At 39.8% G+C, this 13,866-nt stretch overlaps 1 protein-coding gene across 3 annotated transcripts in view; it reads left to right on the forward strand.

Moving 5' to 3' along the window:
- The first annotated feature begins 1,335 nt into the window (after positions 1–1,335).
- The window catches only part of LOC127370060 (epidermal retinol dehydrogenase 2), a 52,727-nt gene continuing 40,196 nt past the window's right edge, over positions 1,336–13,866 (forward strand). For 2 of the 3 annotated variants that reach the window (XM_051411778.1, XM_051411760.1), the window contains exons 1-3: positions 1,336–1,468; positions 5,955–6,282; positions 13,495–13,626. In XM_051411778.1, the coding sequence (XP_051267738.1) occupies positions 5,962–6,282; positions 13,495–13,626 (453 nt within the window). In that variant the 5' untranslated portion in view covers positions 1,336–1,468; positions 5,955–5,961. Of the gene's footprint in view, positions 1,641–5,954; positions 6,283–13,494; positions 13,627–13,866 lie in introns of all 3 variants that reach the window. The other variant, XM_051411769.1, reaches the window with a different exon arrangement.

Genomic DNA, 13,866 nt, shown 5'->3' on the forward strand with positions numbered 1-13,866 from the left:
TCTCAAAGAAGTATATATCTTCATATTGTATAAAAAAGCTAAATAACTCACACTCTGTTCTGCAGAGACAGAGACTCACAACTTTCCGTGTGACATCTGTTGATAAGATCTAAATCTATCCTATAAATCAACCAGCCAGCTCTCTCTTCATAACATCTAGAGGTTCAGTTACAGATTAATTATCATCATTAAAAATAAATATCTATCTTGCCATCACCACTGGTTAGATACCATCAGCCACCACAAGTCTAACTTTATATTAACTGTTCAATCAAAACATAGTTAGGGTAATTGTGCAAGGAAGTCAATCTTCTTGTGATCTGTGAACTACTTCTGTAGTCTAGACATCGTGTGCCTGATGAGTTTTTGCGTTTTGGAAAGGTCAGATGAAACTCTGTATCCAGTACTATATTCAGGGCTAGTTGTCGAGCAGAGATCAAATTACTCCGGTTCTCTAGGATCTAATTAATCCAAACAAAGGCAATAACAGGGGGTTATCAACAAGTTTTTCTAATCGGATATGTGCCTGTGTACAATGAAAGGGCTGCAAAATTAATAGCATTAAATTTCAATACACTATTATAATATCATCAACATTAGCCCTATGATGTCCAAACCAACAATCAATTGTAATTTCTATAGAGGGCACACGGCTTATGCAGACAATTGATGACAAATACAAACAAACAAATATACCATCGCCTTCCTCTCTATAAACTTACTATACTAGAAAAATATACAAAGAAAGTTTAAAAAACAAACCGACATTCACAATCATTATTAAGCCACATAAAAGAAATAGCAACAGAATAAAACATCACCAATGCAGATACCAAACATAAAGTGTAATAAATACTCAAGTTATGTTACATAGCCTACTTCAATATAATTTAAGTACATAAACAAAATGTTAATTCCATAACGGAACTGACAGAACTTTTAAAGAACTTTGTTTGAGCCATCCATCCACCTCACCAACTCCATATGGGGACGTTCTGGCTCCTACTAAATCACCTTACATCCAGAAATGATGCTACAGGGTAACAAAAAAAAGTCTAAAGCATCCATGGCAGGAAACTTTATATACTTAAAAATCCTTGTGTAAGTGCAGTCAGAGACCGAGGTCGTCTGTTCCAAAGTCTTTATTCATTCTCCTTCACATTCTTTATTTCTTATTTCATGTCTTTAGCTCATGACGTTTAAGAACAAGAAGAAACACAGATTTCTGACTGGTGCGGGACTTTAAAAAACTCCAAGTCCCACAAAACCTTGCGTTGCAGAGGAGACGCCCGGGACTAGGATTGGCTGATTGCGTGTCATGTGACACATCCGCCTTCTCCTCCCTGTCGGTTCGGCATCGGTTTGCTTGATTCTCTTACATCCTGTTTTTCTTCTCCTGAGGCTACAGAAACGGTCGAAGCTCTGCCGGGACAACTCACCGAGCACAGCCTGCTGAACTAACAACACGGTACATTCACCGGCCGTAAACACATATTGTGAAACTGTTTATTATCAACTTCAGAGTGATACACGTTTGATTAGGTCAGAGCCCTGTGAGTCGTAACGTTAGCCTATGTGGCGTGCAAAGGTCACAGTGAGAGCTGTTACGTACTCGGTAGCTCTGTACAACTCGTATCTTGGTAAGTTACATTTATTTTCCGCTTTCTTGAACAGCACCGTTTATCTTTTGTTTGACGCTGTTAAACCGTTACATTTATCGGAGGCTCGTGGTGTATTTTAAAGGAAAGCCACACTTTCCTAAGTAGTTTATTTGTAAGTGTATTAACTAGGTTAAACCCTCAGAATAAACAAGCAAAGGCACATACTGTGCTCTTTACACTGCTATTCACTTAAACTTAAACATCACATTTTCAAAGCATGTTGTAGTGCAGTAGTTCCGACCATTTTCCTTAAGGGAGCCCTTTTCTATGATTGAGTAAACTAAGTGACACACTTTGTGGATATTTCATTTTATATTCAGTAACAATAACTGCAGGAAGTTTGAGATTTGGATAAATTCCTGATATTTTTTCTGTTTTCCTCTTATTGTTCCATTAGCTCTTTGCTTGTTTTAACTTCTCTACTGCAGGATGAGACTGTGAAGAGAGTGAAGGCTCTGTGAATATAGCTTGTGCTCAGATCTTCAAAGTTTACTTCTTAAATTATTATCTAAATTCATAAATAAAAAAACAAAATAAAGACCTAATGTGTATACTTTTTATATATTTTTTTTACATCCCTTAAAATCAAGAAGGCCTTGTGAGGGAGCTTTGGTGACCCACTGTCGCTTGTAGTTAACACACTGTTATTAGTTCAAATATGTATCTCTTTACTAATGCCTTGGGAACAGTACTTTCAATGTCATCATATCTCCATAATGTTCATAATACAGAACCTGTTGTTTTCACACAACATGACTTTTCAACAACACTGGGTCACACACTACAAAATCTTTCACAAGGGGTCCGACTGGTCGGTTTCATCAGGAGTCATTACCAACACCAGTCAATCATTAAGTCAACACCATTAATAAGCACCTCATGTTTAATTGGTAAAGTAGTTTAAAAACACACAGAGGACAATGGGTCCCAACCTGGGAGGTGCCAAAGATTCACAGAGGGTTTAGCACCTAACAACATGGTAGAAGAACAATCAGAATCAGAATCAGAAATACTTTAATAATCCCAGGGGGAAATTACTTTTGTTACAAACTCCAGATATACATACAACATATATTAAGAACGTATATATAATTAAAGCTGCAAGCAGCGATGAACGGGCCCTCGCACTCCACGTAACTCGGCGTTTGCTGCGGCCGCGTCACGTTCGGACCACAACATGAAAATTTCACGTAAATCGGATCAAAATCGCCATGCAGCGCTTACGTCCTGTTGCCAGTAGGTTTCGCTATCACTATATCGGAATATTATCACATAGATGTGTTCAGGGCGGGACTCTAATCAAGTGAAGTTTGGAGCCGAATGGAAAATGTACACTCAAGTTACAGCAAACTCGTGTTTTGTGGCGTTACATCAAAATTTCACGACACGCCACAGACACACCGACTCACCACATTCATCACATATCATCAACAATGTGTTTGGCATTTTATAAGTAAATTTCAGCTTGATCTGATCATCCTGCTAGGAGTAGAACATGAAAGTATAAAACGTGATATTTCCTGTTGCCACTAGGTGGCGCTCTCACTATTAGTGAATATTATCACATAGACGTGTTCAGGGCAGGACTCTTATCAGACTTGTAAAGTTTCATTGAGATCGGATCATGCATGCAGAAGTTCTGACAACTCCCCTTTTCATGGCGAATCATCGAAATTGGACACCATGCCACAGGGAAGCTGTTCGACGGAATGTCGGAAATAGTACAACTTTTAATCATGAATGTCTTTAGATGGCTGTGTCCAAATCTGAAGTTGTTCCGATCAATTCCCTAGGAGGAGTTCGTTCAAATACAACGTGTGCAAATTGCCAAAAATGGCAGCTTAATCCAAAATGGCCTACTTCCTGTTGGGTTTGGGATATTGCTCTCACTGAATTTTTTGTTTTTCGTCTGGATAAGATCTACGAGTGTGCCAATTTTTTTGCATATTGGTGAATGGGGCCCCGGATGGTACAGTTTATGGGCCCTTGAGGGGCCATTTTGCCATGCTCATAGTGGACCCCTAGAAAATACGAAATGTTTCCCCATGACTGGCATGTGCGCCGCGTTTCATAAGCGGCCTCCAAATATGCGATCGAAGTGGCAGAAAAATATTAATAATTCCTTCCATTACAATAGGGCCTTTGCATGATTTGTGCTCCGGCCCTAAAAAACAGTCCTTTCAATTACAATAGGGCCTTCACACGATTTGTGCTCGGGCCCTAAAACTATATATATAAAACATAAAATGTACAGTCTAATAATGTGCAAAAAGTGCAAAAATGATTGTCCGTGTTTGAGTCAGATTACAGAGAGGGGGTGTCTGACTCTCTGAGGGAGGCGTTGTATAGTTTGATGACCACAGGCAGTCCTGATTTCCTGTGGCACTCTGTGGTGCATCTGGGTGAGAGGAGTCTTCTGCTGAAGGTGTTATTTGATGCTACTGGAGTAGCATTTTTCATGTAGTATTAAAATGGTAGTCTTGATTCTGCTATGATATAAAACTGAACTTGGGGCAGCCACCTCTACTATGAAATACTGCTGGAAAGATTGAAGATTGATGGATAACAAAAAGACCCTGAAGACAAAAAAAACCATTAACATTATGCACATATTTAGGGACTGAGCCAGTGTCAAACACTGTGAGGTCTCTATTTGCTATATAAGTTATTTGTGGGAAATGTTCACTGCACTTTTGACCCCCAAAACATATACTTCGGATGTGTTTTATTTGGTCAGGCCTGGTTAAAAATTGGATATTCCATGTGTCACATTCGGCTTGATGGCTTCGATGAATGGAGCTCCCTATATAGGTCACGCCCACTTTCGCCTAAATTTGTTTTCCGCTAGAGTGCGAGATGTCCAAAAACTACGTTTGCATGTTCGAACCATGCACTGTTGTCTGATTCGCATGAAACGTAGCATCTGTAGACAGTCCTGGCAAAAAAATTAATTTAAAGTATTTTGATATTTAAAACAATAAGCACGTTATTAAATTAGCACTTTCTGTAGATTATGGTGAAAATAGGAAGTGGAGCATTTCTCCACATTGGTATGTCCAATTGACACCAAGCTTGGGCATGTATGATTAAAACGAAACTTGGTACAATACTTGCCAATGGCTCCCTGAAGCTTGCTAAAAAATGTGTCAACATTCCGCCACTAGGTGGCGCTCTGGTGGCAGTGTAAATCACTCTGTGGGGGATGTAATAGTTATGAATATGAAATTCACATGGCACGTGTAGACTGGTGCCTGTAGCTCACATACCAAAAATTGTGTTTGTTGTGTTTGTAGCGCCCCCTACAATATTTCAACAAAGCTGCCCGAGCGCCACGTTTCACCAATATGTATGAAACTCGGTAGGCACGTGTAACGTACTGAGACCTACAGAAAAGCCTCTTGGATCCATGCCCCAAAACCCACAGGAAGTCGGCTATTTTGATTTTCATTTTTAGTCTCAGCGGCCATTTTGTTTGTCATTTTCACTTTTTCGCCTTGTATTTGAACGAACTCCTCCCAGGGAATTTATCGAATCTGCTTCAAAACTGGTCAGTACAGTCAAAAAATTTAGCTGACTGAACACCGTGCTATTTGCATTTTTCGCATTGTATTTGAACAGAATCCTCATGGGGGACCTAGATCTACTACAAAATTGGACAGTACAATCAAAAGATTAAAAGTTGTGCTATTTGCGACTTTTTTTGCGTTGTATTTGAACAAACTCCTCATTGGGTATTTGTCTGATCTACTTCAAAATTGGAAAATCAAATGCTACTGTACGTTGAGGGGCGTGTCTGTGGCGTGCCGTCAAAGTTGGCCAGCTTGAATTGAATGTCAAGCTGTGATGCCATTTCCGGCATTTCAGGGCTTCAATTTAAACTAACTCCTCCTATAGATTTTATTGGATTGACTTTAATTTCGATTACTGCAATCTAGACACATTGGTGATCAAAAGTTAATAAAATATTTACTGTGCGTCAAATGGCATGTCCGTGGCGTGGTGCTGAATTTCCACGTTTCGCAGTGAAGAATCTCGCTATGAAAGCGTATGTCTTTTTCACAGTGTCTGACCAACGTAGAGTGGTCTCCCTCAGCTTCTGGCGATTAGGGCTTGGGAGTGGGGTGATGTGGCGTGGCGCGGCTGTGACGGGCGACCGCCGTGCAGGCCCCGACTTGGTTGATGGCGAGGTCCTGCCCCATGCTGCTTGCAGCTTTAATTAAACGTATTGTTTGAGTTCACCTTACAGTCCCATTATGTTTCTCTAATGTCTCCTCTTCCTTCCTTCCTTCCTAGATCCATTATGAATTTCTTCCTGGAAACAATCAAAGTGCTTCTGCTGTCCATCTGGTACAATGTGGAATCTTTCATCCACCTCTTTGTGCCCATGAAGAAGAAAAACATAGCTGGTGAGGTTGTGCTGATAACGGGGGCAGGAAGCGGGATCGGCCGCCTCATGGCTCAGGAGTTTGCAGCTCTTGGCACTGTTCTGGTGTTGTGGGATATTAACCAGGAGGGGATGAAGGAAACAGCTAGACTTGCTAAACAGAGCGGAGCCAGCAGAGTCCACTACTATCTGTGTGACTGCAGCGACAAGAACGAGGTTTACAGAGTAGCTGACCAGGTAAGGTTCCTCAAATAGTGTTTTTTCTTCAAATTAGCTCTGTTTCTTGAACCAGTTTCGTTCAAAATTCTTGGAACCTTGGTATGCTATCCAGCCCTCGATTCCACCAGTTTTGAGTGGAACCAGTATCATCAACAGAGGGCGCTGCACGATGCACAACAACCTACAGAATATGAGACGCCCACTTTTGTTGGTTTTTGGGTTCCCAACCAAATTATTTTAAGTAATGCAAACTGTTTAAAACTAGGTGCCAGTTCCTTGTTGTTGAAAAAACAGGGTAGCCACTACACTATTTACAGGCTGCTGCCTGTTTGGCTCTCTAATCCCTTGTAACCTGTTATTGTTGTTGGGGTACGCCAGCTGCCGAAAAGGAGGTTTGGCTGTCATTGGAATCACCTACAAGAGCACAGTACTCATCAAAGTAATTTCATAGATCAGGGCACAACAACAGCATTAAAAAGAAGTCTGATGGGGCAAGAAACAGGGGTAGTCTCAGGATTCTTCACAGAATACAATGGGCCTCATTCCCATTGTTACCAACAGAATTGGTTGGTGCGGACGTTTCATGCGTGATTTTTTTTAATAGACAAAAAATAAAACATTGTTTTTGTTGTAGAAATACTTCTTTGTTGTTTTTGTCACTGTAATTGTTTGATTGGGAAACACATAATGCGGCCCACCATAGTCTAATTTCCCCCGCCATAGTTTAATAACAAACCGAAAATATTTTTTCACTTGTCTCTAACATTGTATTTTGCACTGTTTCAGCAAAGCATCTCTCACTCACAGTACATATATCTGCGATAAATTAACTAGTGGACCATCTCCCCTTGCTCTCTCCCTCCTGTACAGTCTAGTGGCGGCTGTGGCTCAGAGGTAGAGCTCTACTAACTGGAAGGTTGTTGATTCGATTAACTCCAAATTGCTCCCGATGCTCGTCATCAGTATGTGAATGCATGAATTAGTTTCTTTTGAATGGACTTTGTCATCACTGTGTGACGTGTGAAAAGGCGAATGTGGCATGTAGATTAAAAAGCGCTTTGAGTGGTCAGAAGACGAGAAAGGCACTATACAATAGTACAATCAACACGGACCAGGTAAAGCAAGAGTGAACATTAGTAAACAGATCAGCTGGTGCCTATGTTTTGATAGGCTACGTCATTAACTACGAGGCTCATCCACACACGGTTCACTTGCTGTTGTTAAAACGGAATCTCTGGTGAAAAAAATCCCAAATGAGAGTTGTGGTTTTCGGTCAACTTTATAAAACATACTGCCGAGAAAAATCAACAGCCTAGTCTTTCAGATATTTTCACTAGATAAATCCCCCCCCATACTTAAACTATCAACCTGTGGGAAACACCATTTCTTGCTAGGTTTAGTTACCTTTCAGATCCTCTACTAGCGACAAATTTAGCAACTTATTCATACCATCAAGCTCTTCTAACAGCAGTGCCGGACTATCCCTCTCCTCTTGGGCTGTGCGCAGACACTTTTTCCTTCTCTCTCACTCGGGTTCTCTGGATTAGGGTGTTCCTATAGCTTATATGTAAATAGTTTGTGTGAGCTTGTAAATATTTAAATAGTTTCTTCAATCTTCTCCCTGCCTTTGTAGATTTTTTTATTTATTTTTTTACTTACAATATCCCTGTTTGTTAAGCTTACAGTGCCCCTGTTTAAGTTTATTATTATTTAGTCAAATAATGACAGTGTTCAAACTGTGTGTACGTACATGTCCATTACCGTATACCAATCAGAAACAGGTCTACATTTGCTCTGCAGTTTGCAACGATTTGAAATAAACAGTAACTCAATCAATGACTGAAAGAATAATGACCTCTGAAATGACCATATAGTTTAATCTAGGGATGCACGATAACTTTTTTTTTTTTAAACCGATACAGATAACCGATAACTTTCAGCTCCTAAAGGGCGATACCGATACCCGATAACACACAAATATACATAATATATATGATCATGACCTAAGATCATGACATTAATACAATGAACAAACCCAAAAACACTTTTGTTTTTAAATGTTTAAATTTAAATGTTGATATTTATTTTTTCCAATGAAAAACTACTGGCAAGCCTCTCAAAAAAAAAAAAAAGGCCCCTTGAACTGATGCAAATACACACAGCGGGATTACAAACTGAAAAAGTGTATTCCAGAAGTTCAAAAATAATAATTATCGTGCACCCCTAGTTGAATCAACAAAACAGTGTAAATAAAAACTAAACAATATAACCTTCATCAAGGTAGGATATTGCAGGGCTGTTTCTAGTTTTAGCTAGTCAGACCCAATGAACAGACAACTGAGTGTGCATCTGTGTAGTTGTATGTAAATCAGGGCGTTGCCTGGAAAAGGCACCACCCAGCACTGGACAATGTATGTGATTATTATTCTGTTATGGTACTGCCTTCAGGGTAATGTATTTGATTACATAAAAGTGTATCTTATGTGTGTATACTCGGTATGCTATCTGCACTTGGAGGACACGCCTCAAGAAGTGGCCACAATCAAAGATTCAAAGGTTGTTTTGTTGGCTGGTACCCGATGTGGTGGCTGCTGGGAGTGTGTATGTGTCAAATAAATATACACAACAAATAAACAACTTTATACTGTATGCTTGGAAAGTCGACTCAAGGAAATACATATCTGGATTTGAATCTAACTGAGTGTGTGCTCTAGGCAGGGGAGGGATGACTGTTGTGTAAACAGACACTTAATTGGCTTAATACACTAGATGTAGGCAGACCCAGGTGAATACTGAGAGCAGGGTCTGAACCACTTTAGGGTAAAGCGCTGACCCCAAAAATGTTCTTAATCGAAGAGTAGTCGACTAGTCATCACACATTTTTATTAATTTAATTATTCTTTCTCTTTTTTTAACAGCTGACCATTAAGTGCTATCAGAAAAAACTGGTAATACATCCGCATGTGTCAGAACAACCAGCAAGGAGACTGAACATTTATTTCTACACAGTATAAAATCACACAGATCTCATTCAAAACATGGAATAAATTATTCCAACTTCACAAAAACAAATACTTGCTCACTTATCAATGATAGATGATGTATAACGTTAACAATTACTCACAAATGAACTATAAAATCGCTCATCTACTGCTTCAGGCCTCTTCTGTCCCTGCCTGAACCTGTCGTGTCTTTGTGGTTCGAAGTCCTGGTCAAAGTCGCTGTCACCTGCCCTCTGTCAGTCTTGGAGGCTATGGTTCCGATTGCCAAGCTCTGGTTCTTGTTCTCATTCCGGCCCCGCTCCTCAGCGGCATTCTCTGCTGGGTCCCAGTGCAGAGATGCTAATACAGGAGAGATATGATTTCTGTTCCTAGTTCCTGTCAGTACTCTTGCTGCAGCATTCTGAATGAATTGTAGTGTCTTAATGGACTTATTGGGGCAGCCTGATAATAAGGAGTTGCAGTAATTGGATTAGTTTTTCTGCATCCGTCTGTGACAGGATGTCTAATTTTTGTAATATTACATAGATGAAAAAAGGCAGTCCTGGAAGTTTGTTTTATGTGGGAATTAAATGAAAAATCCTGTCAAAGATAACTCCAAGATTCCTGACAGTGGTGCTAGAGGTCAAATTAATACCATCTAGAGTAACTATATCTTTAGACAGTGAGTCTCTGTGGTTTTTTGGGTACAAGAATTTAGTTTTTTTCTGAATTTAACATCAGAAAATTGCAGCTCATCCAGGGTTTTATGTCCTTAAGACATGTTTGTAATTTAGATAATTGATTAATTTCATCGGGCTTGATTTATAGATATAACTGTGTATCATCTGCATAACAATGAAAGTTAATCTATAAAGTGAATAGAATTGGTCCAAGTACAGAACCTTGTGGAACTATTTATGGAAGATTGATCGTTAACGTGTACAAACTGAGAACGATCTGATAAGTATGACTTAAACTAGCTTGGGTGGTTCCTTTAATGCCAATTTGACGCTCAAGTCTCTGTGAACGAATACTATGGTCAGTGGTTTCAAATGCAGTACTAAGATCTAATAATACAAGTACTGAGACAAGTCCATTGTCGGAAGCAATCAAAAGGTCATTATTAATGCTGTGATGAACTCTAAATCCTGACTGAAAATCCTCAAATAAGCTATTGCTATGTAGAAAGTCACACAACTGTTTGGTGACTACTTTCTCCAGAATCTTAAAGAAGAAGGGGAGGTTAGAAATTGGTCTATAGTTGGCTAAAGCCCCTGGGCTCAACACATTCTATTGACATCAACCTGAAAAATCAATGAGGTAGCTTCTGTCCATCTATCACAAGACAATGTAAAACACTGAAAAGGGAATGACAACATAAAGATACTGTTTATGACTACCTTTAGATCCACTGGTGCACTTACCGTCGCTGTTCTGAATAAAACCAAGCTCGAGATAACTGTCAACATATCTTCTCAGTTTAGCTGGTTTGAGCTTAGCATCACTTGATGAAGTGGACGGTCTTAAATAGGCATCCATCGCCACTAGCTAGCTAAACATCAGCAGGAGCTGTACGCTAAGTGTGTCCTGAGCAAAGTGATGCAGGCGAGTGATGTGTGTCAGATTTACGTGGTACAATCCTTTGAGAGTTTTGATTGGCACAAAGCTAACGTAAGCGGGAGTAATTGGATCAGTATTTTTGTTTTATTGGCGCAGTGGTTCCCATGTGTACGTACGCAATTTTGAATGATACGGCATAACTTTAATAATTTATTGCAAATTATTTCGCGGACCCCCAAGCTATGGCTCACGGACCCCCGGGGGTCCGGGACCCCAGTTTCAGAACCGCTGCTTTAAATGACTGTGGTACATATCTTGACAATAAAGAAAGATTGATCATATCCAGTAAAGAGTTACCAATTAAGGGTACAAATTCTTAAAGCAGCCTAGTTGGGATGGGGTCTAACAGACAGGTTGATGGCTTATTAAATCAGAACACAAACATTATTTCTGCTAGAGAACAATGTAAAATACCTCATCTGTGCCAAGCAGACTCCACGTCTCCCACTTATGTTTAGTAGTAAATAACAGCTGCCAATAAGTGTTTACGCCCCAGGGTCAAGTGAGATGCTCGTTTTAGATGCAGCTAGAAGTCAGACAAAACCAGCAGCAGTCTAGCATTGTTGTGAAATCCAAATTATACAACACAAATACATAAATTACAAAACTAGACCCCTCTCGTTCTTATTAGCAAAGAGCAGTGTACACAATTTTAAGGTAACAGCTGCTGAACGTCACTGTCATCACAAAAAATGACAGCATTCATAAAATGTCTGTTCACACACTGGCAATGTAAAGTGGTATAAATTGCTTCACAATTTTACATATTGCACCTTTTTATCTAGAAAATAACATCCCAATTCCTGGAATAACAACTCAATTCAGGCTATTAACCTATTAACAGGCAATATCGAGGCTAATTATTCTGCCATAGGGGATATCTTTTACAAAATGGGATTGTGTCATAGGCCCTCCCCATACATGGCATTAAAATGCGTCTAGGTTGATCCAATCACAAGTGTGCTACGTCAGCTCACACCATGCATTAAAATGTGCCTCCACATGCCACACTAAACTACTTTATCAGCCTGATGTTTTTACATTACAGATGATGAAGAAGGCATTGTGTGAAAATAGACTTCATACTTTTAAAATTGCACTAAAACATACTGGAATAATTTTACTTTACATTTTGTTAAGACATACAACAACATAATACATTACAGAAAGGCACCTAATCTCTGTGCTCTTTATCCATGCTATTTCCACATATCTGATTTCTTTTGCAGGGGATCTAATGGGGAAGCTGAGCCTCCAGCTATAGGATTTTGGAATGACTGGAAAGATGTGTGCTCCCTCTTGTCCCCTTTTTCCAAATCAATCAGAAGAGCAATATAGGACAGCATGCTGGAAAGCTAGACAGCTTTTTCAAGTCAAGCCATGTGAGGAGAGTGTTTTCACCACGATATGCGATAATATTCTATATTGTCCTATTCCTAGTCACTCCAGTCAGTATGCTAGGACAAACAGACAGTGTTTTTACAAAAATAAACAAATAACTTAATGTATAACCTTTGTTGGATTTACAAGATACGGTCAAATTGTTGTGGTTACTAGTTCACCAGTTGAAACAGTGTGTTCACAAACATCTACTGCTTACCTTGGCAGTTAAGAGAGCCCAAACACACAATTTGCATAATAACTAATCAAAAAGTTACAGGATGTCAGTTGAGTAGGCGGTCCTTCAGTGTGGCATTTACACTACCAAAGATATGTGGTCAAATGTGTCTCTGACAACTTATGCAAGAGGTTTGATTGATCATCTCACAATGTGTGTTGGCGGTCGTTGTGCAATTACTCACTTGTACTTAGAGCTGTCCACTTGTGATCTGATCACCAAAGACACGTTTATGTAAACAGGGCCTAAGTGTCTGTCTGTTTGTTTACACAACAATCATCCCTCCCCTGTTTTAAGGGCGTGCGCGCACACACGCACTGCTAGATTCAAATCCAGATATGAATTCCTTAAGCTGACTTTCCAAGCTTACAGCATAAAGTTTGTATTATTTGTGAAATTTACCAATAAATGTAATCAAACACATGATCCTGAAGGGGTAGTACCATGGCACACCTAATATTCAGTAATGATAATTGTCTGTGGCTGGGTTGTGGGTTGTGCTTAACCATGGCCTTTTCCAGGCAACACCCTGATACATACACACACACACACACACACACACACACACACACACACACACACACACACACACAGTCTGCTAAAGTTCAAATCCAGATATGTATGTCCTTTTGCTAACTTTCAAGGAGTGTGCAGCACAGTTGTCTGTTCATTGGATTTTTAAAATAAAGTTTCTCCTCAACAACTGATCTTTAACAATCCTTCGAAACAGTGTTCACAAACATATGCTGCTTATCCTGGCAGTTAAGAGACCCTAAACACCTAATTTGCATTACAGTGAACCATTTGAAAATCAGGCAGCATGTTTCATGTGTAGTTAATGGTGCCAGTTAAGTAGGTCATCCTTCACATGCAGCCCAGACCATCTCTGTATATGGTCTGAGTGATCAGATCTCCTGTACCATCCACTTGTGACCAGATCCCCAAGACAGATGATAGTGCCAGGTCAAAAGCAGGCCATGCATGACAAACACTTTCCTTTGCTCCATGCAGGTAAAGCGAGAGGTGGGCGACGTCAGCATTCTGGTAAACAATGCCGGCATCGTGACAGGAAAGAAATTCATGGATGCTCCTGATTCCCTGATTGAGAAGACAGTGGAGGTCAACACTATGGCTCACTTCTGGGTCAGTCAGACACAGCAGACACGCAGAGCTGGCAGCTTGAAAATTACTACACAGTCAGTTTAGGCTTTTCATAAGGTTTTCTGGCTACTTTATCTGAGAAAACATGCAGATTTATAGACAGATTAGGCAATATTGTAGTGATGAATTTAACATTTTGTTTAGCCTTTGCTCCAGTCACATGATGATAACTGAGTAATCGACAGACTAATCAAGATAATTCATGAAAACAACTTACAGTAT

This window comes from Dicentrarchus labrax, unplaced genomic scaffold (genome assembly GCF_905237075.1).
Source record: "Dicentrarchus labrax unplaced genomic scaffold, dlabrax2021, whole genome shotgun sequence".
Taxonomy (NCBI): domain Eukaryota; kingdom Metazoa; phylum Chordata; class Actinopteri; family Moronidae; genus Dicentrarchus; species Dicentrarchus labrax.